This window comes from Brassica oleracea, chromosome C2 (genome assembly GCF_000695525.1).
Source record: "Brassica oleracea var. oleracea cultivar TO1000 chromosome C2, BOL, whole genome shotgun sequence".
In the NCBI taxonomy this organism is placed as follows: domain Eukaryota; kingdom Viridiplantae; phylum Streptophyta; class Magnoliopsida; order Brassicales; family Brassicaceae; genus Brassica; species Brassica oleracea.
This window is the reverse complement of record NC_027749.1, coordinates 27206720-27232804: the sequence shown is the minus strand read 5'-3', so window position 1 is coordinate 27232804 and position 26085 is coordinate 27206720. Positions and strand designations below refer to the sequence as shown.

Genomic DNA, 26085 nt, shown 5'->3' with positions numbered 1-26085 from the left:
TATGTTAAAGTTATTAGAATTGTTGCCCATTGAGTACATTAGAAGTGAGAAGTGAGAACATACATACATATGATGAAAACAACGGGTCCATTGTTGACTTGGTAAGCAAATTAATTAATTATTTCCACAAGCATCTCACTTGTCTAATATTTCACACAATGTTCTCTTATACACAAACTGCAAAATTATAATGTTCATGAATTCAGATGTGATTTAAAAACCATACATTGAATGTCAATGTTATGATTTTTGTACGAGTTTCGTAATAAAGAAACCAACGAGATTCTTGAGACCGTGATATAATAATGATCACATCCATAATTTCTAATTTTCGAATTTTGAATTTCTCAAAGAAATAAATGCAACGACGAGGAATGCATCATAACTTCTCCTACAAAATTCATAAGAATTCAAAATTTTGAAGAATAACAGATTAAATGAATATAGACCAGTACATTTTACATAGTTAATTGAGTAGTTGCAATTTGGTTTTGTCAAACGCTTGTGATTAAGATCTTATATATTAAAACAGAAATCAATTCATGTGTGATTTTTTTAAAAAATGGACCTAATAGACCTATTTTTAGAAAGTCATGTTACATTTAATATTTAATCTTATCATTTAAATTTTGGGCCTATCAGAAATTTTTATTGGGCTATCAATAATTGGATTTAAACAATAGATAATTCATTGGATTTATAGATAGCATAAATTAAATAGATATAATTTAATGTTGTAATAATATACCTCTATATGCTAAATATTTAAATATTTGTCGATGTTAACTTTTAAAATTATAAAATTTTTTTTTAATAAATAAAATCATATTATCTAACAATGATTAATCTTTACTACTTTAAACCAATGAAAACAAATTTTAAACTGAAATAATAATCCAAAAATATATATATAGAAGAAGATACAGATACATGTGAAAGTTTGAAACAATTTATTCAATGAAAAAAATATACAGTAAACTTATTATGTTTTAAAAATTGATAGACACATATATCATAATATATACCAATTTAGAATTAAAAACAAAATATTTATATAAAAATAAATGAAAACAAAAATCCGCGAGATCTAGTTGATATTAAAACGTGGGATATATATATAATTAAGATGCATCCTATTAAGGACAAATAAATATGAATATTCAATTTTTAAAATGATTTGAATAATCAAAGAAAAAGAAAGGCCCTTTAGGTTGCGTGAAGGAATAAGTAGGCAAAAAGAAAAGATTTTTCTTCATGCTTCACTTCACGTTTTTTCTTTGTTCCTTCCCTTTGCTTTCATTTGACTCTTTGTCATTATTTGTTGTGTTTCCACTGTTTTTCCCCTTGAATTCTTGAGGTAATAATAGCCATTAACATAATGCTCATTTGACTGCACATTTTTTCGCATATTCAACATCTTATTATCTTCACGTGTAGATTGTATCTGTTAATTAACAGTATGTTGCACAAAATGTTATGCCTTGAATCTTGATGCAGGTTGTTTGTTTCTAATAGGCAATTCCTTTCTAACTTGGAGAAAAAAAAAAAGAGAAAAGAAAAATAAGGGCCCAACCGGGTTCGAACCGGTGACCTATTGATCTGCAGTCAATTGCTCTACCACTGAGCTATGGACCCAACTTGTCTTAATAGTTACCGTTATGTATTTAACTATAACTGATTTCACATAGAAATACAAAGTTTCTGGTTTCTAAGTCTTTCCAATGTTCCTTACATACGTAAGAAGAGATTAAATTATTGTCTGCTAGTGAATCTGAAATTTACATATGCCTATAGTACAGTTTTGTCACTGTCTCTCAGTTAATCAATTATACATTTTGCTTTGCTAAGGCAGATGCTAAACTGTGATTTGTGTGACCACTGATCACCAGTTTCACAAGAATGTTGTCAGGGTAGAGAACTGAAATTAAACATAACGTGACTTGCAAGAAAGAGACCTAATGTGGTAAATAACAAGTAATCTATGAGATAAGCAATGCGGTTTTAAAAAGAGAATAGTTCAAGTTCAAATAGGCAAACACAAAAGACTTTTGATTAACGAGCATATTATATTAGAGATTCTTACATGATGTATAGGCCTAACGACAGAGCTATAAGAAAAGGACAACGTGGGTTTTAAGGAAATATAAACTCAAGTTTTTAAAGAGAGAGATCGGCAAGATCGAATGTTCTCTCCACCGCTTTGCACCATGACTCCACTTTCTTCTTCCTGGTTGCTTCTTCCATGGCCGGTCTGAATACTTTTGAGTTCTTAGACTTCTCTCCTGACTCGAATATGTCTTCTTCCTTCCAGAATCCAACAGCCAGTCCAGCTGCATAGGCTGCTCCAAGTGCTGTTGTCTCTATGTCCACTGGCCTCACCACCGGAGTTCCCATCAAATCAGCCTGTCCACATTTCAAAAGGACAATGAGAATATTAACATTGAAACTAAACTACACTCATAATCATCACAATGCATTACCTGAATCTGCATGAGAAGGTTGTTGGCAGTGGCACCACCATCAACTCTAAGCAAGAACTCTCCTTTCTCGTTGTCTAGTGAGCCCTTTTCACCAGCATCTTTGTTCATAGAGTCCAACACATCTTTCACTTGGAAACACATGCTCTCCAACACAGCCCTTGCTATGTGAGACTTGTTTGTGAACCTTGTGATCCCTATGCAGACACCACGAGCGTCTTCTCTCCACCAAGGAGCAAACAAACCGTTAAATGCTGGCACAAAGTAAACTCCTCCTGTTGATTCTACCATAGCCGCCAAGTCTTCAATTTCACTAGCACTTTTGATTATGCCAAGGCTGTCTCTTAGCCACTGAACAGCAGCTCCAGCTATAGCTATCGAACCCTCGAGAGCATAGTTTGTCTTTGCTTGAGGCCCAAGTTTGTAAGATAGCGTGGTTAGAAGTCCATGACCTGACTTGATGGGCACGTCTCCTGTGTTGAGAAGAATGAAAGCGCCTGTTCCGTAAGTACTCTTAGCCTCACCTTTCTTACAAGCTTGTCCCAGCATTGCAGCGTGTTGGTCGCCAAGACATCCAGCGATCTTGATGCCAGGAATGGGCCAGCCTTTGCAGATTTCTCCAATGACCTCTGAGTTGCTTACTATTTTTGGCAAGATTTCAGAAGGAATGCCAAGAGTCTTAAGAGTGTCCTCGTCCCAGCTCAAAGACTTGAGGTTCATGAGCATGGTGCGAGAAGCATTGGTGACATCAGTCACATGTAGCCCGCCACTGGAACCGCCAGTCATGTTCCATATCAACCAAGTGTCGATGGTGCCAAAGATGGCATCCCCTTTCTTGATACCGTCCTTGACCGCATCCACATTCTCCATCAGCCAAAGCAGCTTCATGGCGGAGAAGTATGTGCTTATAGGCAAGCCACAAGACTCAACAAAATGTGATCTTCCACCTGAGAGTTCCTTCTGTAGTCTCCTGTGAAGATCATCAGACACCAAATATTATCAACCAAGAATATGATTTTAGGAAGAAACATATAAACAAAGACAGAGCAGAGAAAACAAGAAAGAGTGACTATTATGTAATGTACCTGCAGATGGAACTGGTGCGAGCATCCATCCAGACAATAGCCTTGTGGAGAGGAAGTCCAGTGGATTTGCTCCAGACGACGGTGGTCTCTCTCTGATCCGTAAGCCCAATGGCCTTCAAGCCACCGTCGACGTTGTGTCCATCGGCTGTGGCTTTGTCAATAGCCTTTGCAATACACACTTTCACACTTTCTAGTATCTCCATTGGATCGTGTTCCACCCATCTTAATTCACAAAGACAATATTCTTTGTCAAAACTCACAGAATATTAAAGAGACGTGATTATGTATGCATCAAATCCACTAAACAAAGAGCACATAATTGAAAGAAGTTTTCCATGAATTATGGAAATGATGAAAAAAGAACAAACAACTACTATTAATTATAGATCGTTCAGAAAAATGTCATAATGAAATACAGGATCATCGACAATAACACTGTCACCTACTTCTCAGACTAATCACATAACACATGAGGAAAAATACATATTTAGAAAAAGTCAACAAGAAGGTGAGAGAGGGAGAGAGTACCCAGCTTCGGGATAGAACTGAGTGAACTCGACTTGATGAGAAGCAACAGCACGAGCATCGTGATCGTATATGATGAATCTGGTGCTGGTTGTTCCTTGATCTATGGATCCAATAAAACCATTTTCTCCTGCCATTTTTCTTTTTCTTTCCGGTGAATGAATGAATGCTCCTTTTTTTTTCTTCCCTATCTATAGGAAAGTGGAGTCAGAGATATTGTTGGAGAGTTCACCGTTCACATTTACTCTAGAGGATGATGATGATGATGTATTCATTATGGTTTTTATTGGTGGAAGGTCAATATTATGAGATCATCTTACTTAAATTCAGCTCCATCTACCATGTGTTCTTCTAACGTTGGAAAATTTTAACCGTTTCTATCCTTGACTTTTTTTATAAACTCTTATGTCTGTTCACAGATGTTGTTAGTCTTGATACATATGAAAAAGTCGTATTTCAACTAAATAACAAAATAAAATAATCTTATCCAACATTATGAATTGATGTTCTTTCAGTTAAAAGATATGAATATATATGCTTGACAAAAAAACGGATTTTGATAAATGAGGTTTATCTACTTCTATTGATTACTGCTGATAAAAGGTAACAAACCAATTTTGGTGAGCTGGTTTACCAATAATATTCTAAAACATACATGTTCTAAAAATATTGTTTCAAAAAGAGACATTTTTTATATTTTATATGGCACTTTTTGTCGACTAATAATAGCTAATCGTAAAATTCAAGAAAATTAAATGCATTTTTTAGATTTTTATTAGTTTAAAACTATGGAAAATAAATAATCACAAAAATTTATGCATTTAATACTATAATTTAATATCTCTTTACTATTATTTGAAGAGCATTCTAATTAATAAATTTTTGTCTCATGTGTTATTATCAAGATTGTCATTAATGTATCATGAAAACTTTTCTCTTAGCCTTTAGTAAATAATCATTTCCTTCCTAGACTAATTACATGTCATTGGTCATTTATCTTTCATAGTGCATATTATAATTGGTTCCGATTGCATGTCTCTTATTTTCATGCGATATCTAAAAATGTATTGATCGCTTTGACGCTTAAATCTTTTCATTCATTCTTTATCATGATAAAAAAAAATATCTCTTTATATTTTTGGCAACCTGATAATAGTATTAAGCAAATAGTCGACCGACCTCTCTTCATGTCACTAAACTTATTAAGAAAAAGATATTATTATAACTACAAAATACATATATCATCCCAAGGCGCATGTCAACCGGTCGTGTTAATATGACTGGTTGCAGTTATGTTGAACCGGCCGTGTTAATATACTTAAATCAATTCTATATTAGTATAAAAACTTTATTTTTCACAATTATTTGCAAAGGTTTCTGATAATTCAGTGTGAAACCAATATATATATTTTCCTTATCATATCTATGTATGTTTTATTGTTATATCTTATGTACCATATAAGTTAACCATTTACTTGGATCTAATTTTGTTATATATATATTTTTGACCTCATCATGTTTTTTCTATTGTTTTGGTATGTTACATTTATGATGCATATTTATATAATGCAATTTGTATATGAATATTAATCACATTACGCCTAACGCAATCTGATCTTTTGACTTATTGGACGATACAAATTTACAAATTTCATGCAATTCCTTAGCTTAAGCACCAAGACTCTATGTCAGGTTATATTCGATCAGGTTAATTTACGTCACAACACGTCAATCTGGTTATATTCGATTAGGTTAATTTACAAAGTTAATATTGTTTCCTATATGTTGATTTCTTAATTATATTACTTTTCATAATTTTAAAATTGACAGCTAAAAGTTAGGGATTCATTTGAAATGATATCCCCTTAATATTTTGCTTACATTGTTTTGTTTATCATGATAAGGTCGATTGAAGAACGCGACTAACAAGGATGGGTTTTCCAAAATTATTTTTGAACCCAATGATATTCTAGAAATCAATACTTTGAGAAAGAGTTATATCATTTCGTTTAGTGAATTTGGTAAATAAGTGTGTTTAGTATGGTAAGTTGATTCCTTGTTATGGCATTTTATAGGATTGCAAACCAGGAGTTCTGAAGACACTTCTCATAGCAGTTGTGGTTTTATAAGTTTTTTTTTGTTTTATTTGTATTTTATTATTTTATTGTCTATTTCTCGTTTTATTTTATGTTCATAATTTATATTATGAAAACAATAATTCTACTGCTTATTGTTTATGTTTTGTTTTATCTTAAATTCATATTAAATCTATATTAGTCTTTGTTTACTTTTATAGATTTATTTCCACAAAATATACTTAAATTACACCAATAAATAAATATTTATGGTTTTAAAGTTATTATATCTTTTATTCCATCACCATGCACATGGCGCGGATTACCACCTAGCCTTTTATTAATTTGTGTGAAAAAACGAAAACATGTATTTATCATTTTAAAACAGAGGGATTACGGTCAAAATAACATTGAGCTTGTTTATCAATAACAGCATAGCGCACTATCAAATAAATAATTTCGGTGTTTTCAATCTAAATGAACTCGTAGAATCTTTAAGATTCTTTTTTCTTTCTTATTAGTTTCCACAACAACCAACTTCATGTGATCTTTAAGCTTGAATTGGTAGAGGATGAACATGTTGATTTTTGACAAAATAACAAAAAGAAAAAGAACACAGAAGATAGAACATTGAATAATCTCATCTTATTAAACCGTTACATATAAGTATTGAAAGGTTTGGACTACTCAACATCCATACATATATATCACCATGTGTATCGTTACATATATTTAACTAAAAACAAGTACGATCTATTGTTGTATGTGTACTTCCGGAACCATGCGACTGTTCCTGACTCTCGTTGTAACTGGTGGGGACTTGTAACATTTTGTACGACAAGCTGCACATTCTGACGCTGGTGATGAGCGCTGGCAATGGTCACGACAGATCTTACTGCATTCTATTTCCGATTTTGTTTCACCTTCTATGACCATTACGGCTAGTATCATCATTATCCACACCATGCTCATTATTTTCCCCATTTTTCTTGTGTATTTTCTTCTTCTTTTTTTGAAAAGCTATTTTCTTCTTCTTCTTCTTATTTTTTTTATGTTTACGTCTATGAATGAATTACTTATGATGCAATCTCTATTTATAGTCACGAGAACGAGAGGAATACATTCTTTCAATTAAAAATTTTAGTCAAAGTTCAACAGTAAACTCAAGTAAATTTCAGTCAACATTTCTGTTCAAAAATATTTATTAGTCAAAGTCTTATTTGCGATCACATTATGGAGTGTTTATATAGTCAAAGTTTTAGTGTTGCTCAAAAAAAAGAAGTCAAAGTTTTAGTTGTTGCCATGATTGGTGGATTAATTGCGATCACATTATGGTTTTTTCTTTCGCTATAAATTTCAAAATGATTTTTAATATTTTTTCACGTTTTACCTGTTTAAATTTTCTATATGGACATATATCTTTAATTCTTTCACATATTTGCCAAATTGCCATGTAAATGATTTTTTCTATAGATGTATACATAAATACTTCATCCGTTCCACAAATATAGACTTTTTAGTATTTTCACACATATTAAGAAAACACATTAAACAGCCATAATAAATGTATGGTTTTCGTAATTTTTATTTTTCAATAACTTTTAACTAATAGTAATTCAATAAAATCAATTAATTTTCTTGAAGTTTACATTTTTTCATAGAAAACACAAAAAATACATTTTTCTGAAACAAACATTTTTTTTTCTAAAAAGTCTATCATCAAGGAAAGGAAAGGTGGGAGTAACATCTATTGTAAGTTTGTAATAGTACAGGGTTTAATATTATAAGATTTGCCACCTTTTACATTTTAATGTGTCACCCTATGGAATCTATTAATCACCTCTTTGAATACACGTTCTCTGAGCAAGTTTGGCTAGCTCTGGCGAGGGGGGTTCTCAAGGACAAGTACACAACGATTTGGACAGACATTATGAGGATCATCACTGATGAAAATCAAGATAAGCTTCTTCTCTTCACAATCAGATATTTGTTTCAAGCAACAATTCATATTATTTGGCGAGAGAGAAATAGAAGAAGGCATGGAGAAGCAGCTTCGCCACCTGCTCTTCTAGCTAAATTAATTGACAAGACAATGAGAAACAAATTTTCTCTGATTCAGAGGAACGACAAGAGACTAGAAGGAGGCTTGAGGTTCTGGTTTTCAACTAGATAAAGCTAAAATGAAGATGGAGTCTGACAAAAGAGAGTTTTCTATTTGATTTTATAAAAAAGTTTTGTATAGGAAATCATAAGAAAGGACGCACATAGTTGTAACCAGGTTTTTTTTCTGAATTCAATTTAACATTCAATTCAAAAAAATAAAATAATGTGTCATCTTTTCAGTTACAGCGTTACAGGATAACTGATCACTTGTTTAATATATCTTCTTTTAACTTAAAACTCATTGAAGTATGTTTTAAAACATCAATTTGAATACGTAACAGAAAGCTTATACTCCCTACACTTCTTGTTTCCGTCGACAGTTTTGTTTATCACAGAATACAAAAATTTTAAAGCATACAAAACTTGAAATTACAGACTCATACATTTGCCAGTATCACTAGACTTGTGTTTCCTCTTAGACGGTGAATAACCTATCCAGATGAGAAGTCAAAAGTAGGACAAGATCGAGCCAATAAATCTCAACATCAGAGGAACTTGCGAAAGGGATTCTTGAAACAAAGATTATATCTCTCCCCTGTATCCACCAGAGCCAAAGTAGTCTTTTCTAGAATTAGATATCGCCACACTCTTCTGGTGCTCCAGTTTTGGACAGTCTCGAATACGATGTCCGAGACCGCCACAGTAAGCACAACCCTTGACACCACTTGCATTAGCAATGGTCTCTGCTTCTTCCATTGGATCCTTCAGCTCAGCAAGGACAGGCGGAATCCTCTGTTTAGCTTCTTGCAACAAGTGTTTCAGATCAAGCAGCGTGGTTTCGCTTTGGTTCTTGTTTATAAACGTGGTAGCTATCCCAGTTTTCCCACACCGACCTGTTCTTCCTATCCTATGCACATAGTTCTCAATCTCCGCAGGCATATCGTAGTTTATCACGTGTTGTATATCAGGGAAATCTAACCCTTTTGAAGCAATGTCAGTAGCCACCAAGACGTCTTTCTTCCCAGCTTTGAACGAAGAGATGGCGTACTCTCTATCCTCCTGATCTTTTCCTCCATGTATAGCCACAGCTTCCACGCCTTTCAGTAACAAGTACTCGTGGATATCATCAACATCAGCTTTGTTCTCACAGAATATAAGAACCGGTGGAGAGGTTTTCTGCAGGCACTCGAGGAGGTACACAATCTTTGCTTCTTGTTTGACGTACTCAACCTCCTGGATGACGTCCAGATTCGCAGCTCCGGCTCTTCCCACGTTGACTGTCACAGGCTTCACAAGAGCACTTCTGGCAAATATTTGAATTTTGGTGGGCATCGTGGCAGAAAAGAGGAGTGTTTGACGCTGTGACTTAAAGTGGTCAAAGACTTCCCTAATGTCATCTTCGAAACCCAAATCAACCAACCTATCTGCCTCATCCAACGTCAGGTACCTATCTCAGAAAAAAAAAAAAAGAAACATCATCATCAACATGTCCAACTAACACTACCTAGATTTGAAGACACATAAGACAGCCTTGAGACTCCAAAGAGAAGAAAGATGCATTCAGAAGTTTGTTCAGAGAATGAAACCATACCTAATCATACAGTGGACAGAACCAAGACAATCCTATCAATCTACCAGGAACGACGAAACAGGCACAGTAAACAGATACCCCCTCGAACCTAGCCTAGTGCATAACTCAAAAAATGAGAAAACAAGATGGAATAACGCAGTCCCAAACGGTAATAATACCTGCAGGAATCCAAGCTCATCTTTTTCTTGGCGAGCAAATCCTTCAACCTCCCAGGGGTTGCAACAACAATATGAACACCTCTCTTGACAACATCCAACTGGGACCTCATATCCACACCTCCAATGCATAGCAAAGACCTCAAAGGCGGGTATCCAGCCTGAACCAAAGGAGCCACAAACTGTTCAACCACTTCATAAGTCTGCCTAGCAAGCTCTCTAGAAGGGCAAACAATGAGCCCAATGGGACCTTCTCCAGGACCAATAGGCATCATCTCCTCCTCCTGGAGAGCAATCATGATCATAGGAAGCACGAAAACCAACGTCTTTCCGGAACCAGTGAACGCAATCCCAATCATATCCCTCCCTGACAAAATCACAGGAAGGCCCTGAACTTGAATAGGAGTCGGCTGCACTATCCCTTTCTCCTTGAGCGTATCCAAAACAGCTCTGGGAAACTTCATATCTTTGAAGTTCTTGATCGGAGGAGGAATCTCTTCACCACTAACTATGATATGCCATTGCTTCCTAATCAAATCCATCTGCTTTCTAGACATCTTCCTAACGTGCAAAGGAGGTTTCCAGCCTGTTAACAGAGGCTCTGTGTAAGTGATACCTTTGGCTAACTCGCGAACAGACATCAGCGTCTTCTTATCGGAGAGATGCTCCATCATCTCCTTCTCTTGTAGAATAATTTGTTCCGTAGCACTGACTTCGGGTACGTCTTTCTTGAGCTGAGTTGCTTGAACTAGCAAGCTGGGTTTGGATTCGGCGAGCTTCTCCTTCTCGGCTTCTTCCTCCAGCTCCAACACCTTTCCCTTCCGTTGAAGGATCTTCTGCTCTTCCATCGCTCTACGCTTCGCCACTGGAACGTACTCCACGTAGTCGTCATCGTCTTCCATGATTCGAATTCCACAACCCTAGCGAATCGAAAACTAATCAAGCAGAGCAGATCTCTCGAATCGCGCAAATGATTTCTATGGTGTCTTGTTTTTGCTTGTTTGAGCCATTAATGGGCTTATTTCAATGCCTATTACCCCTTTAATGGGCCTATTTTCATTTCCATCAGTTATTTTTATTTCTCACGATATTATAGAGCCATCAAAAGGTTTATAATGCTTGTGATTAGTAGAATTAGTGGAATAAATTTTAGTAGATCAGAACTATAAAATAAATAAAATTGTCAATGATAGGATCGTATTATAATAATTCTCACATTTTATAGTTGACAAAAAAAAAAGTTCTCACATTTTATAATAGATAAATCAGTGTTACAAAAGCAGAACTAAGTGAAATAGATGATGTACTTTTAGGACAATAGGATACATCTGACAGGTTGCACAAAAAAAAAAAAAGGATACATCTGGCAGAAATAGGGATGGGTTTGAATTGTAATGCTTAGAGAATTCAAATCAAGCAAGCTTTAAAACCCTTTTCTAGCTCCTCCCGGTTCAAATTCTTGCCAATGAAGACCATCTTGTTGACTCTAGCCTCGTCTTTTCCCCATAATCGGTCTGGGGATCCTTGAAAGATGTCATGGACTCCTTGAAACACGAATCTCTCTTCCATGGTGTGGACCGAGAGCAGACCTTTCATCCTGTAGATATCCTCACTTCGTTCCATCAGTAACGTTCCTAGCCACATGTTTGCCTGATGGATTGTTACATAAAAGGTTAACAATCAATTGCTAAAAATGCTAGTACTTTAGTTTGCTTCTCTGTTTATTACCTTGTCAAGGTCTAAGCTCCCTTCGCAAACTATACTGACTGAAGAAACACCGGGATCATGGGTATGATCATGATCATGAGAATGATTATGCTCTGCAGTTCAGACATTATTAGGTTGTGACGATAAAGACCAGAAGCAATAGCGCACATCAATAAAGCTGAAGCATACACATCAATAAGCAAGCTATCCTGCCTTTTTCTGGTACCAAACTTACCATGTTCATTGTGGTGATGGTGATCATGATGATGATGGTCGTGATCATGGTGATGTTCGTCGTGACACTCATCATGACCTTTCTTATCATCTTCGGTGGTCACAGAGCTTTCGATTCTGATAAACGCAGGATTTACGTAACAAACAAACACCTTAATAAATGCATAAAGCTACGAGACACCACTATCATAAATGGAACAAGAAAGAAGCAGACCTCTCTAGATCAAAACCTCCAATTCCAAGAACATAATCCAAGTCAACGTTTCCGTAATTTGTCCTCGTCATCTGAGCCATGCTGTTTATTGTCTGCAGAGAACCACATCAAATACGTTAACATGGTAGAACACGTAACATCAATGAGAAGAAAGACGCAGGATCGACCTTTATGCGTTGCACCACTGAACCTAACTCTGACTCATCAACAAGATCAGTCTGCAACAAAGCACAATCACTTCTCAGAACAAGAGCAGATAATAAGCCAAGTAAGATCAAGGAATTATGGACAATCAATAACTTCCACATACGTTAGGGTAAAACATCTATCAATCACTTACCACGTGTCAATGCAATTTGTGAAAAATGAACTACATAAAGATAGGTAGGAACTATCACATCCTCTTGAAAATAGCAAGGTTTAGTTACCTTATTAACTATGATACGGTCAGCATAGGCTATCTGTTCAACAGCCTCGTTGACAACACCTTTGGGTTTGACCTCATCAAGATGCAAACGAGCATGCTTAGCATCAACAAGAGTAACAACGCCGTCCAGTTTGACATCATTGAAAATCTCATCCTCCGCATAAAAGGTTTGGATAATCGGAGCCGGGTTTGCCAGCCCTGGAAGAAGAATCAATCAATTATACATAACTCTCAATCCCCAGATTCTTTAAGATAACAAAATGTTCCCTACCTGTTGTCTCTATCACGATATGGTCGAACTTCCCTTTCTTCTTGTTAACCAACTCAGAAATCATCCTCACAAGATCACCCCGGACAGTGCAGCATAGGCAGCCATTGTTGAGCATCACTATATCCTCCGCTCCCACAGATTTGGAAGCAACAAGTGACCCGTCAATGTCAACTTCACCAAACTGAGAGACATTCACATGAAACATGAATCAGCTTAGAATCCGCCACATTCAACTAATCAGAGTATGTATCATCAACAATACATACCTCATTCTCGATCACGGCTATGCGCTTCCCATGATCTCTAGTCAGTATATGGTTCAGTAATGTCGTCTGTGAAAAAAGTTAACAAACAAAACTAAAGTCAGTACACAGCTGACAAGACCAAAACAAAATCACAACTACTTAATTAACCGGATTAAACCAAAACTATAATCCGGATTGTAAATAAGAGATGAAAACCTTGCCGGAGCCCAGAAACCCCGTGATTATAGTAGCTGGAATTCGATTGTCTGGCGGAATCTTAGTTGTTGTAACATCGGAATCGTCTGTTTGCGGTGGCGCCGACGCGGAAGCTGAGGCCGAAACGGAGGAGAATTTTCGAAGTCGATTGGAATTAACCACCGGGGGATAGAGTAACGACGGTTTCGCCCTGACGGAAACGGGCTTAGCTATGCGCCTAGAGAAAATCGGGACGGCGGCAGAAGAGAAGCGGTAGTTCAGGGCGGTGGCGGAACGAGGAGAGGTGAAAGCGAGGAAGGTCGTGGCCATCTCTAGCTTTGATAGCGTAGCCATTTTTAGTGAAAGGTAGTGCTGAATCGGCTGTAGCTTCCAGATTACAAGATAAACAAGTTTTTATTATAGAGTATAAAAATAACTCTGGGCCCTGGGATATGGGCCTTGGGCTGCCTAAACACTCTGATATGCTTAAATAAAAAGACAGAAGAAACAAGAGACAAGAAACGAGCAACGAGCAACATGCAACATGCAACAGTCAATCAATTAAATAAATTTACTTTAATGTCCTTAAATATTTATACTAGCGGCATTGCCTCCGCGCCAAAGTTCTTGTTTCATCTTAATATTTGATAGAGTTATTGTAGTTGTGAATTTTGCATTTTGGGTTGATCATTGTTTTTTAAGTTTTTTTATTGTTATAGGATTAGAGTTGTGATGATAAACTGCATTGTTCTCCACTTACGAAAGACTAAACTGTGTTAGTAATGTGATTGATATAGTTCGTGGTGTTGCTTGCTGTGTCACTGAGACTTATTGTTTATTTGTCTTTTTAATTTGTTTCTTGTACTGTTGAGAGTACATAAATTATATTAAGGTTGTTGAAAATACTTTTTGTTTCTGGATATTTTTTCTTTAGTTGTGTAAGTTGTGTGTATTAAGTAATAATTTTTATTATCCTTATTATGTTTGTTATATGTTTTATTTTTATTTTTAAACTTGTTGTTTTTACCGGACCTTTAAAACAAATACATGAAAACTTGTAAAAATGACTATAAAATGAGTGACAATTCTGAGTATTTGGGCATGAATGAGTTTTAAACGAATTTATTTATTTTTCATAAGAAGACAATAGCATTGGCATGTTGACATTGGACATGTAAACTATTTTCATAAGACAAGAAGAGTGAGCAAGTGTAGATGTTGTTGCCGCCTTTGTGTTTGTCAGAATTGTCTCTTGTATCTCTTGCTGAGGCTGTGTTTGTTTCTCTTTTATTTGATAGGTAATATGTAAACAAAAATCATTGTTAATTGTATTTATCAGAGTTCGTAACTTACTCTGCTTTTTTCTTTAGGTAATTTCACTGATCTTGGTTGTCGTCTTCGTCTTCTTCGTAAGCATCTGCGAAAGTAAGTTTGTAAATTGTTAAATAGTTGGCCGTGTCGTTTGTATTTATTTAGCTGACTCGATGTATGTGTCGTTGAGTTTTAGTTGAGGTGATTGATTTGGTATATTTGTTTTGAAATTTATTTTTAAGATCAGACAAAAAAGAGAGATGATCATTAATGATTCATCTTTTTGGGATTCTAGTTTTTGGTGTTTTGATTGTTTGGGTTGTTGTGGTTTCTTTTAAGCTGTAAAATAAATGTTTAAGTAAAATTAGTTTGATAAGTAAGGGAGATAAATAGACGACCACAGATCTTGGGTATGAAATATTTTTGATTATTGATGTTAGCACTATATAGACAGTAATATAAAGGGAATTGTGTGTTGATTGTTTCTTACGGATCAATGAGGAGACGAATAACGACTCAGTTGTTTCTTTGGTGAGGTAAGAGCCCTGGACAGAACGGATTTGCCCAACCACATATGCGAGTTTAAATATCAGTTATGATATCGAAACATAGAATAAACTCAAATGCAATATGATAATATATATGGGAGATCTAGGTTTGTGTTCGCAATCATTTGGAGATTGTCGAACAGTCTAATCATGACCGGAGATTGATCTCAGGAGCACCCGTGATGACTTCATCAATAATAGTTGGTTAGATGGAACGAATGAGGAATGGATGATTATTTATCTTGTACAACACCTAGCAACCTCAAAACGATCGACTTTCACAATAGAACTGGCTTTCAAAGATGGCATGTACTGATTAGCACGTCCGGCGGGAATAAACCCATGAATCACGGAATCTGTAAATAATGTTATTCAACAAAGAATCAGTAAATCAATTAAAAATAATTATGTTAAATAAGTGTGATAGATCAAAGATTAACTTACTTTTTCATCAAGGAAGAGAACCGTAATTCCCATAAACTCACTGTCTTTCTGGAAGTTCAGGGAATCCCAAAAGCGTAGGAGGCCAGAGGCTATGCTCTAACTACCACGACCAAGTCGGAGAGACTCGAAGGCTGAGTGATGGACGTCGGGGACGCCGGCTTGAGGAACTGGAGAGGCAGAGAGAGACCTCTTCTAGAAGATGGTTAAAGCTAAGAGGAATCAAAGATGATAATCATATATATATGGTTTACAGAAGGGCTACAAATCATGAATATTTATGATCAAGCAATTTAAGATAGGGAGATGAAGAGTTCACCGGTGGAAAAAATAGATTACGAACAGACACTCGCGCAACTCTGTAAATCAGACTTATCTGAGACAATGATGAAAAGTACTCTAACTCATGTTAAACGACGGCTGTTTATAATATGAGAAAACTATAATTGTTGCAAACTTGAGATTTTTTTTAAATATAAAGTGATGAATCTCATTTAAAAATGAAACTCATAATACACTTGTAGGCCCGACCCTCAAAGGAAGCCGAAGAAAGTAAGGGCTTCTGACCTTCATAAATGTATATTAGTTTCGGCAATCAATGTACAAAGTATCCTTTAGTTTAATGGTATAAATGTTGGTGTTCATATGTTAATAACACGGGTTCAAATAGTGGGCTTGACTTTTTTCACACTTTTAAAAGTAGGGCCTACAAAACGCTGACGTGGCGCGCTGAGTAGTGAGCAAAGTGCCTCATTATAATGTAGATTACTGTCTCAATGAGTAAAATATTCTATAAAATTTGTTAATATTAGTTGAAGTTCATTCAAATATTTACTAGAAATTTTAAATTTTGTACAGTTAGATATATCGATTTTGCATTTCTTATTAAAAAGATAGATAAAATGTATGGCTTTTGCAAAATTGACTCAAAACTCAAAGTCAACCACAAAACTGACCTATGTTTTTTTGGACATTTCATTTGCCCTATTCACCCCACAAGTTCAGATTATTCACAAAAATGCCATTAAATTTATTTATTTTTTCAAAAATAACATTTTTACTCTCTCAGCCTCATCATCTTCGAGTATTTACAAGATTGTCATTGCCATCAATACACCAACCGCCATGAACAACCAATTTGAAACTCTTAATGCACCTCAAATCGATTTACATTTCTTCTTTCTAAATTCTTATGAACTAAAAACAACATCTCTTTCACTTTCTCTCCATATTCATCCAAAAAGACCCAAGATTTTGATTCTAAAATTTTTATTGTTCATAGAGCCATTGAAGCTTACAATTCTTGGTGGGTCACTTTTGTTTGAGATTCTGTGTGCTTGGAGAAGACTTCTGTGTGCTAAATAAGTTATCTCACTGGTTGAAACTATGAAATCATTTTTTTTTTCAGATCTGTTCGCCTAGACGACTTCCGGGTAAGTCTTCTGGATGTAGACGACTTACATGGAAGTCTTCTGGTCAATGCAGAGGTTAGTTTTGCAATTGAATTTTAAATGTGTTTTTAGAGACGACTTACATGGAAGTCATCCATCTTTGTTTGTTAAAAAAAATTCGAGACAACTTCCTTGTAAGTCGTCTAGGGTAAACGGGATAGTTTTGCATTTGACCGGATTGTGTCAGAAATTTGACTTTCCTTCGTCCAGTAGAAAATTAAAAAAATCAATATTTTGTTATATATAAGTCGTCTTATGTTAGTTTTGCAATTGAAAAATAAAACATAAAAAATTATTTTTTTCTAGACGACTTACACGAAAGTCGTCCATGATTTCATTTCAAGATTCTGGTCAAACCTTGCTTATCTCAGACGACTTCCATGTAAGTTGTCGGACCGACGACTTCAGTGTAAGTCATCTAGAAAAAAATAATTTTTTTGTTTTATTATTCCATTGCAAAACTAACATGAGACGACTTATATCGAAGTCCTCTAGGTATAAAAAAATATTGATTTTTTAATTTTCTACTGGACGACTTATGTGTTAGTTGTCCAGAAAAAGTTAAATTTCTGACACAATCCAGTCAAATGGAAAATTAACCCGTTACTCTGGACGACTTCCTTGAAGTCTACCAAACGACCTCCGTGGAAGTCGTATGCGTCAATGTTTAATAAACTTTCATTTTCTCTACAACTATAAAGACTTTTCAATATTTTTTTTGTTAATTCATGTATATTAGTCGATATTTGAGCTCCTGAATGAAATTCATAACTTAATTGATTTATATTATGAGTTTACCGACATTCATGTGTATTAATGTTCCCAGAAAACTTCCATGGAAGTGTTCTACGTTAGTTTTTGTAAATTTGTTAAGTAACTTTAAGATATGCTTATTTAATTTTCAAAAGTGTTAAGTAACTTCAAGAATATCAAATAACATGGTTTAATGTGTCTTCTTAGATCATAAGATATACTTTTTAACTTTCAAGAAATTTGAAATTTCAATTTTCACTTAAAATTTTGAGTATTCTGCTTAAATTTTAATTTTCTGCTTATATTTTAATTACCCGCTTTAAATTTAAGTCTTCCGAGAAGACTTCTAACGAAAGTGATATATCATTGAACTTATGTAATGGTTATCTTTTGTCAATTTGACTAAGTTTTCTTGAGAATTCTTCTCCCTTAGTTGTAATAAGTTTGATTAATTTTTTATGTTATTGTGTTTTGCTATTGAAATTGTATCAATAACTTCAATTATGTCAAGTTATTTTGGCAAGATAATATTATGGAATATGAACATATTTACCAAAATTTTTTATCAATATCTCTTCAAATTTACAAAAAAAATCACAACTAAAGGAGTACACATGCAAATCACAAAATAGACCACAAACAAAACTATTTTAGATCATTTCTCTACAAAGACAAGCTTGAACTCTACTTGATATGGAAGAAGATTTTGCCAGAAGACTTGTAGCTCATTATATTTTAGAAGACTTTGGAAGACTTATGGGAAGATTTCCCGGAAGACTTCTAAAATATAATGCGCTAGAAGATAATAATGTGGAATATGAACATATTTACCAAAACAATTTATGAATATCTCTTCAAATTTACTTGTAAGTCGCCCATAAGATTTCAATATTTTTTAGTGAGAAGCTAAAATATTTTTAACGGGAAACTAAAATATTTTTAGCGGGAGTTAGAAAACTTTCTAAAAGTCTTCTAATCGGCAAACGACTTAACTGTTAGTCGTCTAGACCCTAAATATAACTCCTAAACTAAATTAACTAACTAAACACTTTGTAAAATCAAATTAAACTTTAAAAGTGTTTACTATACACAGAAATAAATACATATAGGTAAAAATTTAATTTTTCAAAAAAATATTTAAGCTTTCTAAAATCTACCCTAAGAATACATACAATACTATAACATATGTTGTCAAACCCTATGGCAAATAATATCATGATTAACTACTTTCACTCATCTACATTGAAAACTATTCAATTTTATTATATCTTAATTATATCACTTAAACTGTTTATAATTACATGATTTTAATTTTTCACTTGTCAAAATATTTTTTTTAAATTTTATAAATTATTTTTAAGATCAACTATACCAGAAGACTTCCATGGACGTCGTCTAGATGACGTACAATATCTCAGAAGACTCAGAAGACTTTCCGGAGCTATATTCGTAAAAATGAGTTTTGTTTTTTTGTATGGTCACAAGGGGCTGGATGTAATTTCACAAGGCTTTTGGGTATACTTTTGCAATCAAAGTCAAGTTTTGAGTCATATTTGGTAAATTCCCCTAAAATGTATAGTAAATTATTTTTTTAATAAATAATGATTTATTAAATGATTTCCAAAAGGGGATCCGAGTACATCGAGAACGGAGAAAATTACGTTGAACCGTAGTGATGCGGCCATCAAATCAGTAGCTGAACCAGAAGCCAACCAGTTGCACAAGGCAGCTAACCCAAAGACCAACCAGGATATGTGTTCAGTCAAAACGGCGTATACCACCAACCAGAAGAAATTTTTCCATGAAAATAATTTTCATACATTCTACGCCTCACCAAGGAGTCAAGCCCAATTGGAATCTTCATCAAAGCTACTCGGAATAGGAAGATATGAATTTTACAAACCGAAGGTTCTCCATCCCGTCCATCTGCGAGTATCCGAATTTAGAAGTTGTTTCAAGCCCAACAAAGAAGCGTTCCGACCTAAAAAAAAGCATGGAATTCAAGATGGATCTCTTAGCTTTCCAACAAGCCAAGAATGAGGAGAAAAGTCCACGGAAATATGGAGTTATGATCAATTTCTCAAAACCGGGCAAACCAGTTCTGCACTTGCTTTATTTGGAAGCTGGCCGGTTCAATCAATTGCAAACCGGACATTGGCGACCAGGAGAGACGTCTAACCATTCAGGAGACCAATCCAAACATCCAGGAGAGTCCGAGACGTTCTTACAATGCACCATCATCCATCAGATTATTCAGAATCAATCAAGACCATACTTGCCATTTTTGGAGTCAAAAGCCATCAATTCTCAACAGATCTTTTCCCATCAAGATTGGCACGACTTCTATCCATATTTCTGCAGTAAATAAGTTCCCAAGAAGCTCACTTACAGCCTCAAACCGTCCAGATACAAAACCAGAATCAAATCCCTCGAAGAAAGCCATTGGAACCAAGAAATCCTCCAAACGGCTAGTTTATCGGTTTCCTTGTTTAGTTTTTGTTTCCTTTCTTTTTCATGTGACCGTTTGGTCTCTGTCTGAGGTCGTGCTCTATATAATCAGACCCATTTGTACATTTTAGATTCACCTTTTAATCCTTAAGAAATAATATTCAGTTTGTTTATTTTTATCAAAGAGAGTCTTTGAATAGAAATCTGTCCTTAGGATACTTGAGTGATTCTTGTGTTCTATTGATTCGTCTAGCATAGGTTGTTTGTGTGATTCAACAGCCAGTGTTATTCCAGATTGAGAGAGTCAATCAAACCCACGGATTGAGAGAGTCAATCATCAACTATCCAGCATCATCGATCCATCTTCCATCATCAATCATCTATTCATAAACCATTCCATCCCTTTATCTGTTTAGCTTCTGTTCTTATTTTAATTATTCATAAACTCATTGTTCTTCATTGTTTCCAGGTTAGATTGGATTAAAAGGAACAGCAAGTTGGCCATCTTCACCGTCTATCCATCCGGTCTTCATCTTTACCGATAAGATCGCCCCATCGCCCATCCATCTCATCGACCCAACTTCCCAGCCTGCAACACGTAGTAACGACAGCTCTAGGTTACGAGAAATCAACAACAATACCAGCAACAAATAATCTAAAAAAATAGAGATATCCGAGGAGAAAAAGAAAACTTAGGAACAATTAAGTTTCAACTCCGAATGAACACCGGCGATTTGATTTTCAGATGGGTCGCGACTTCGAAGCTACCGGGGTGTCCAAATCCAGAGCCTCAGTTGTGAGCAGTTCACCGTCCAATAGACCACCATCGGAGCAGCCCCGCGGCCACCGACGTCAGATTCGAGCCGAACCCAACTTCTGAAACCCTAATCTCCTCTAGACCAGCTGTAGCGCCGCCATCTCACAAGTCTGAGAAACCGCATACCGCTCCATCTTCTCTCTGGTGGAGTGAGGAGACCGCGCCGGAGGAGGTTCAGGCCTGGAGGAACCGCCATCGCCCAAGGAGTCCCATCACCGGCGAAATCCAACACAAGATTCGGCATGAAACCCTAAGTCCCTATATGACTGACACGCGGACTCCAACCGTCCCTCCATAGCCCTCAATAGGAGCATCAGGCGAAGGATCCAATGCATTGAGATCCGACGCGTTATGGATCTATCCGAATCAGAGATGAAGAAATCTGAGAGTGAGTCATATACTACGCCGGAACGAGTTAGATCCGTCTCGTGAGCATAAACAGAAAGGAAAGAGGGTGGGTGGGAGCGCTCCTTAGGTCTGACGATGCTGCCGGAAGAGGAAGAAGCTCCACCCAAAACGATGAATAATAGAAAAAGTTGAGAGAAAATATCTTAGGCGCGTGGATGCCACTTAAAGGCTCTATTAGTAAAAATATTTACATAGTGTATAAATAGTTTATATGCATCGAGAAATTTGCATAATAATTTATTTATCTTTTTTTTAATTACAATAATATAAATATTTATAAACACAATTATACATCTATAACAATAACAATATATAGCTATAAATAATATTTAAAAGGTACTATTAAGAAAAATATAACTAAAAACAGAAAATAATTTTTTAAAAAAAATCAAAAAAATAAAACTTATAAAAATTTATTCTGTTTTTAAAATTTTAAAATTATTGTAAAATATGAACTAAACTACTAATACATACTCATGTGTATAAAATATAAAATCTAGTAAATAAATAAAAGAAAAAAAGAGAGAGAGAGAGAGCAAGAGTAACGGTTCGTATATGAAATCTTCAATAATCTACTCCCTAAACTCAAAATGCACCTTGTTATTACAGTTTTTGGAGACTAATGCCTTTCAATGTCTTTAACAAATCCTTTTTTTTTTGGTTATTTCACATGTCATTTGTATTTACTAATGAAAATTAGATTCCATGGTAATTGACACTCAATCATGATTTTTATTTTTCGAATTGCATGACTGAGTGGTATGTATTTTTTTTGTGGAAACATGATTGATGCTGATAAACGGTTTTAATAATATCTTAGAATCTACTGAAAGAAACATATTGAAGTGCATACAAGTCTTCTTTGTGTATTTAGCAAGGCTGCACCAAAGGTTTCACAACATTCTTGTTTGTTTTTACCTCAAGTCATCACAAACGCAATTATCAATTACACTACAAACAGCCTGAAGTACATACGTTTAATTTTGGAGTTATAGTTTTGAAGTATTAAAATTATATGTTTCATAATGTTTGATTGTATCACATTCATTTTGTCAGAAAATTTACTTCTTGATATTGAGTGTTTCTCGAAAGGGTCTTGAAACTTGGAAATTGTTGATTATCAATAACCACCTAATATGAAAACAAAAAAGATAATGTTTAAACATTGAGTTTTATGTATAGTTAATTTGGTAATGTTTAAAATCTGAAGATGTTGTACATCACACGCCAATAGAAAATTGTATATTATGTATAATGTGGAGAGATACATATTGAATTACCGACTATCGATAACTAAAATGATGACATCAAATATAAATGTGAATTAGTAATTTGCAAGCTTTGTTAAAAATGAACTATATATACACATTACTTATTGGAAGAATTCAATTAACCAAGAATTCTGAAGTGCTTGTAGATAGGTAATATTTTTCTAACCATGAATTGAAATAATGTTTAATTGAGAACTTAGAGATACTGATTATCAGTATTTGATTGTGTTGTGCATATTAGTGTGAGAAATGATTCCAATCCAAACCCAGTACTTCAGTTTTGGTTGTTATCAAGTCACTTTTTATTTCTCTTTTGGAGTAGCATTCACATAAAAGAATACTTCACTTTGAACTGAATTGACTGAAGAAAACACAATATAATAAACTATACTATTAAAACAAAACAATTGTTTGGAAATAACTTTGGATTATGTGTTGTATTTTATTTTATTTGATCTTTGTTTTTTTATATGGTTTCTGTTAATCTATAATTATATATTTATAGCTTTTTATAAAATATTTAAAACAAAAGTAAATTATCCAATATAGTGTACATAATATTTTAGACCAATATGAAAGGATTAAACGCCAAACATAAGCTAAACTTCAATTGCTAATCAGCAACTGTAATAAGATACTTGATTGAAGTACAAAAAAAAAGAAAAATTTAATCCTGCATTTGCTTAAAAGAGGACGCCACGTGTGAAGCGAAAGCACCAATAGTAAGATAGAAGTTACCTCTCTCTTTCCAAATCCCAACTATCTCTCCCTTCAATCTCCGACGAGGCAGGACCAACGACCAATCCCGACATTGTTTGACTCCTTAACCCCCAGATTCATTCACCAGCTTTGATTTCTTTCGTTCTCTCTCTTTCGTCTTCTTGGATCTCGCATTATCTGCAAGTTCATCTCCTTCGATTTCTATATCAGATCTGGGGGAATGGAAAGCAGTTACTCTGCCATCTCCAAAAACTCTTACCTCGAGTTACAGAAACAGACTCACAATGCGAAACCCACATCCAAGTTACTTCCTTCCGATGACGAAACCTTCGTCCACGATGAAGAAAGCTTCGTCGATGATCTAGACTTGGATGTCTCTAATTACCCCCTCGTCAATGGATCCAAATCGAGTCAAGGTGGATCTGGGATCTACGGCGCCGTTTTCAACCTCACCACATCCATCATCGGCGCCGGGATCATGGCATTGCCGGCGACCATGAAAGTCCTCGGCTTGGTTCTAGGCTTCGTTTTAATCATCCTCATGGGAATTTTATCCGAGATCAGCGTCGAGCTTCTGGTTCGATTCTCAGTTCTCTACAAGTCCAGATCCTACGGCGAGGTAGTCCAATCCGCTTTAGGGAAAACCGCTAGGGTTTTGTCTGAGATTTGCATCATCGTCAACAACGGTGGCGTTCTCGTTGTCTACCTCATCATAATGGGTGACGTCATCTCCGGTTCTCTCCACCACGTCGGTGTTTTGGATCAGTGGTTAGGTAACGGGTTCTGGGACCACCGTAAAGTTTTGATCTTGATTGTTATGGTCGTCTTCTTGGCTCCTCTCTGTGCGTTGAACAAAATCGATTCCTTGAGCGTGACTTCAGCTGCTTCCGTTGCTCTTGCTGTTGTGTTCGTTGTTGTCTGTTTCGCTGTCGCGGCGATTAAGCTTGTAGAAGGAACTATTGATACTCCGAGGATGAGTCCTGATTTTGGTTCCAAGAAGGCGATCTTGGATCTTCTCGTGGTGATTCCGATCATGTCAAACGCTTACGTTTGTCATTTCAATGTGCAGCCGATCTATAACGAGCTTGAAGGTAGATCGCCTCATAAGATGAACAGCGTTGGGAGAATCACTACAGCTATTTGTGTTGTTGTCTATGCTTCAACCGCTGTATCCGGTTATCTTCTCTTTGGTCAGGACACTGAATCAGATATCTTGACCAACTTTGATCAAGATCTAGGCATCCGTTTCAGCTCTGCGGTTAACTACATTGTCAGGATAGGATACATTCTTCATCTAGTCCTCGTCTTCCCCGTGGTCCATTTTTCATTGAGAGAAACCGTCAACACTTTACTGTTTGAAGGATCTCCTCCTCTATCGGAAACCAAGAAGAAATCTTTGGCGCTCACAGCTGTCTTGCTGGCTCTTATATACGTCGGCTCGACCATGATCCCGAATATATGGACTGCATTCAAATTCACTGGGGCAACATCAGCGGTTTCACTTGGTTTCACGTTCCCTGCTTTGATCGCATTGCGGTTAGGGAAACAGAGCAATGCTTTAAGCCTGGTGGAGAGATCTGTGTCGTGGTTGATGCTGATCTTGGCGGTGGTGGTTAGTGTTGTGGGAACCCTTGGCAACATTTACAGTCTCAGAAGCAAATCAGATTGATAGATTACACCAATCAGAGATTCAGTTTTATGACTGCTACATGCACCTTTAGAGGATCTTGATCAATGGCTTCTCTGTTCAGGCTAAGCCTAAAGATTCCCCGGTTTGTGAATTGGTTTAATCATTACCCGTCGCTTCTATGTATACAGACCAGATTCTTGTAATATTATTATTATTATTTATATACGCAATTTTGCTGACATTATTGATAAATATCTCTTTCAGAATAAAATGAGTCTTGAGAGGTTCAAAATATAATGTTTAACCTGTGTTGTTGAGTTATATATGTACCCATATATATAAACGGAATTGTGGAAGCACCGTAGCCTAGTTAAGGTTTAAAGACTTTTACATCTAGGTCTAGGGTTCGAACCCCAGACTATGCAGTTAGGCGATAATATTGTCGGTTGTCGATGTTGGGTCCCTCCTAGATGGAGATGACAAATTGGGGTGAACTTAAGAAATAACTAATGTTCCCCTTTGGCACTTGACACAATAATAGAGTTTAGAAAGAGAGACAAAAGAGAGAAAGAAGAGAGAAGGAGGAGAAAACTCGCAGGCTATTTCAAGACTGATTTTGGAGGATCAAACGGAACTTGATCGGACTGATATTTTGTGGGAAGCTTCTTCAGTCAGTGGGTTAGAGATTCACCGAAGGGATTTGAATTTCAACGGTTGGATCTTCTGTTGTCGGAGTTTTAGTGAAGCTGGTCGTCACAGTTCTTCAGCGGAACAGTCTTGGGTGTTTGGTAAATCCGACGGTGAGATCTTCTCTTCTTGAGCTGAAATTTGGCGGAGGTATTGTTGACTTGTTTATCTTGGATTTGTACGGTTGGATTAGTCTCTGGATGCCGGAATCCTTGTGACCTGAGGTCGTTTGGTTGCTGCCGGTTTTGAAGCTTTGTGTTGCTCTCTTGTTGTTGTTGTTTGTGTTGGAGATAGCT

The 26085-nt window shown here is 35.7% G+C and overlaps 4 protein-coding genes and 1 non-coding gene across 5 annotated transcripts; 1 reads left to right on the top strand and 4 right to left on the bottom strand.

Annotated features, from left to right (window-relative positions):
* Positions 1–1563: 1563 nt before the first annotated feature.
* TRNAC-GCA lies at positions 1564–1635 on the bottom strand. Its single transcript has one exon. It is a non-coding gene; the product is annotated as a tRNA-Cys (tRNA).
* Positions 1636–2028: 393 nt separating this feature from the next.
* On the bottom strand, positions 2029–4315 carry LOC106322839 (glycerol kinase-like). Its single transcript, XM_013760983.1, has 4 exons — positions 4091–4315; positions 3563–3784; positions 2481–3447; positions 2029–2403 (listed from the first exon to the last, which is right to left on the bottom strand). The coding sequence occupies exons 1-4, from the start codon at positions 4222–4224 to the stop codon at positions 2158–2160; spliced, it is 1569 nt and encodes a 522-aa protein (XP_013616437.1). The 5' UTR covers positions 4225–4315; the 3' UTR covers positions 2029–2157.
* Positions 4316–8590: 4275 nt separating this feature from the next.
* Positions 8591–10913, bottom strand: LOC106327611 (DEAD-box ATP-dependent RNA helicase 35). Its single transcript, XM_013765800.1, has 2 exons — positions 10015–10913; positions 8591–9712 (listed from the first exon to the last, which is right to left on the bottom strand). Exons 1-2 carry the CDS (start codon positions 10911–10913, stop codon positions 8848–8850), a joined length of 1764 nt encoding a protein of 587 aa, XP_013621254.1. The 3' UTR covers positions 8591–8847.
* A 330-nt stretch (positions 10914–11243) lies between these two features.
* On the bottom strand, positions 11244–13707 carry LOC106327903 (COBW domain-containing protein 1). The gene is made up of 9 exons (XM_013766213.1): positions 13326–13707; positions 13131–13196; positions 12865–13045; positions 12595–12791; positions 12334–12384; positions 12167–12258; positions 11954–12069; positions 11740–11831; positions 11244–11661 (listed from the first exon to the last, which is right to left on the bottom strand). The coding sequence occupies exons 1-9, from the start codon at positions 13656–13658 to the stop codon at positions 11419–11421; spliced, it is 1371 nt and encodes a 456-aa protein (XP_013621667.1). The 5' UTR covers positions 13659–13707; the 3' UTR covers positions 11244–11418.
* Positions 13708–23468: 9761 nt separating this feature from the next.
* LOC106320562 (sodium-coupled neutral amino acid transporter 4-like) lies at positions 23469–25394 on the top strand. Its single transcript, XM_013758949.1, has one exon. The coding sequence runs from the start codon at positions 23693–23695 to the stop codon at positions 25139–25141; it is 1449 nt and encodes a 482-aa protein (XP_013614403.1). The 5' UTR covers positions 23469–23692; the 3' UTR covers positions 25142–25394.
* Positions 25395–26085: the final 691 nt, after the last annotated feature.

Excerpts from the sequence above, each read along its gene's own strand:
- LOC106322839 (XM_013760983.1), bottom strand. The coding sequence starts at position 4,224 with ATGGCAGGAGAAAATGGTTTTATTGGATCCATAGATCAAGGAACAACC. Across the intron at positions 3,785-4,090 it reads CAGTTCTATCCCGAAGCTGG|ATGGGTGGAACACGATCCAA; the intron begins GTACTCTCTCCC and ends TTGTGAATTAAG. Across the intron at positions 3,448-3,562 it reads CGCACCAGTTCCATCTGCAG|GAGACTACAGAAGGAACTCT; the intron begins GTACATTACATA and ends TGATCTTCACAG.
- LOC106327611 (XM_013765800.1), bottom strand. The coding sequence starts at position 10,913 with ATGGAAGACGATGACGACTACGTGGAGTACGTTCCAGTGGCGAAGCGT. Across the intron at positions 9,713-10,014 it reads ATGAGCTTGGATTCCTGCAG|GTACCTGACGTTGGATGAGG; the intron begins GTATTATTACCG and ends TTTCTGAGATAG.
- LOC106327903 (XM_013766213.1), bottom strand. The coding sequence starts at position 13,658 with ATGGCTACGCTATCAAAGCTAGAGATGGCCACGACCTTCCTCGCTTTC. Across the intron at positions 13,046-13,130 it reads TAGCCGTGATCGAGAATGAG|TTTGGTGAAGTTGACATTGA; the intron begins GTATGTATTGTT and ends AATGTCTCTCAG. Across the intron at positions 12,259-12,333 it reads CAGTGGTGCAACGCATAAAG|ACAATAAACAGCATGGCTCA; the intron begins GTCGATCCTGCG and ends GGTTCTCTGCAG.
- LOC106320562 (XM_013758949.1), top strand. The coding sequence starts at position 23,693 with ATGGAAAGCAGTTACTCTGCCATCTCCAAAAACTCTTACCTCGAGTTA.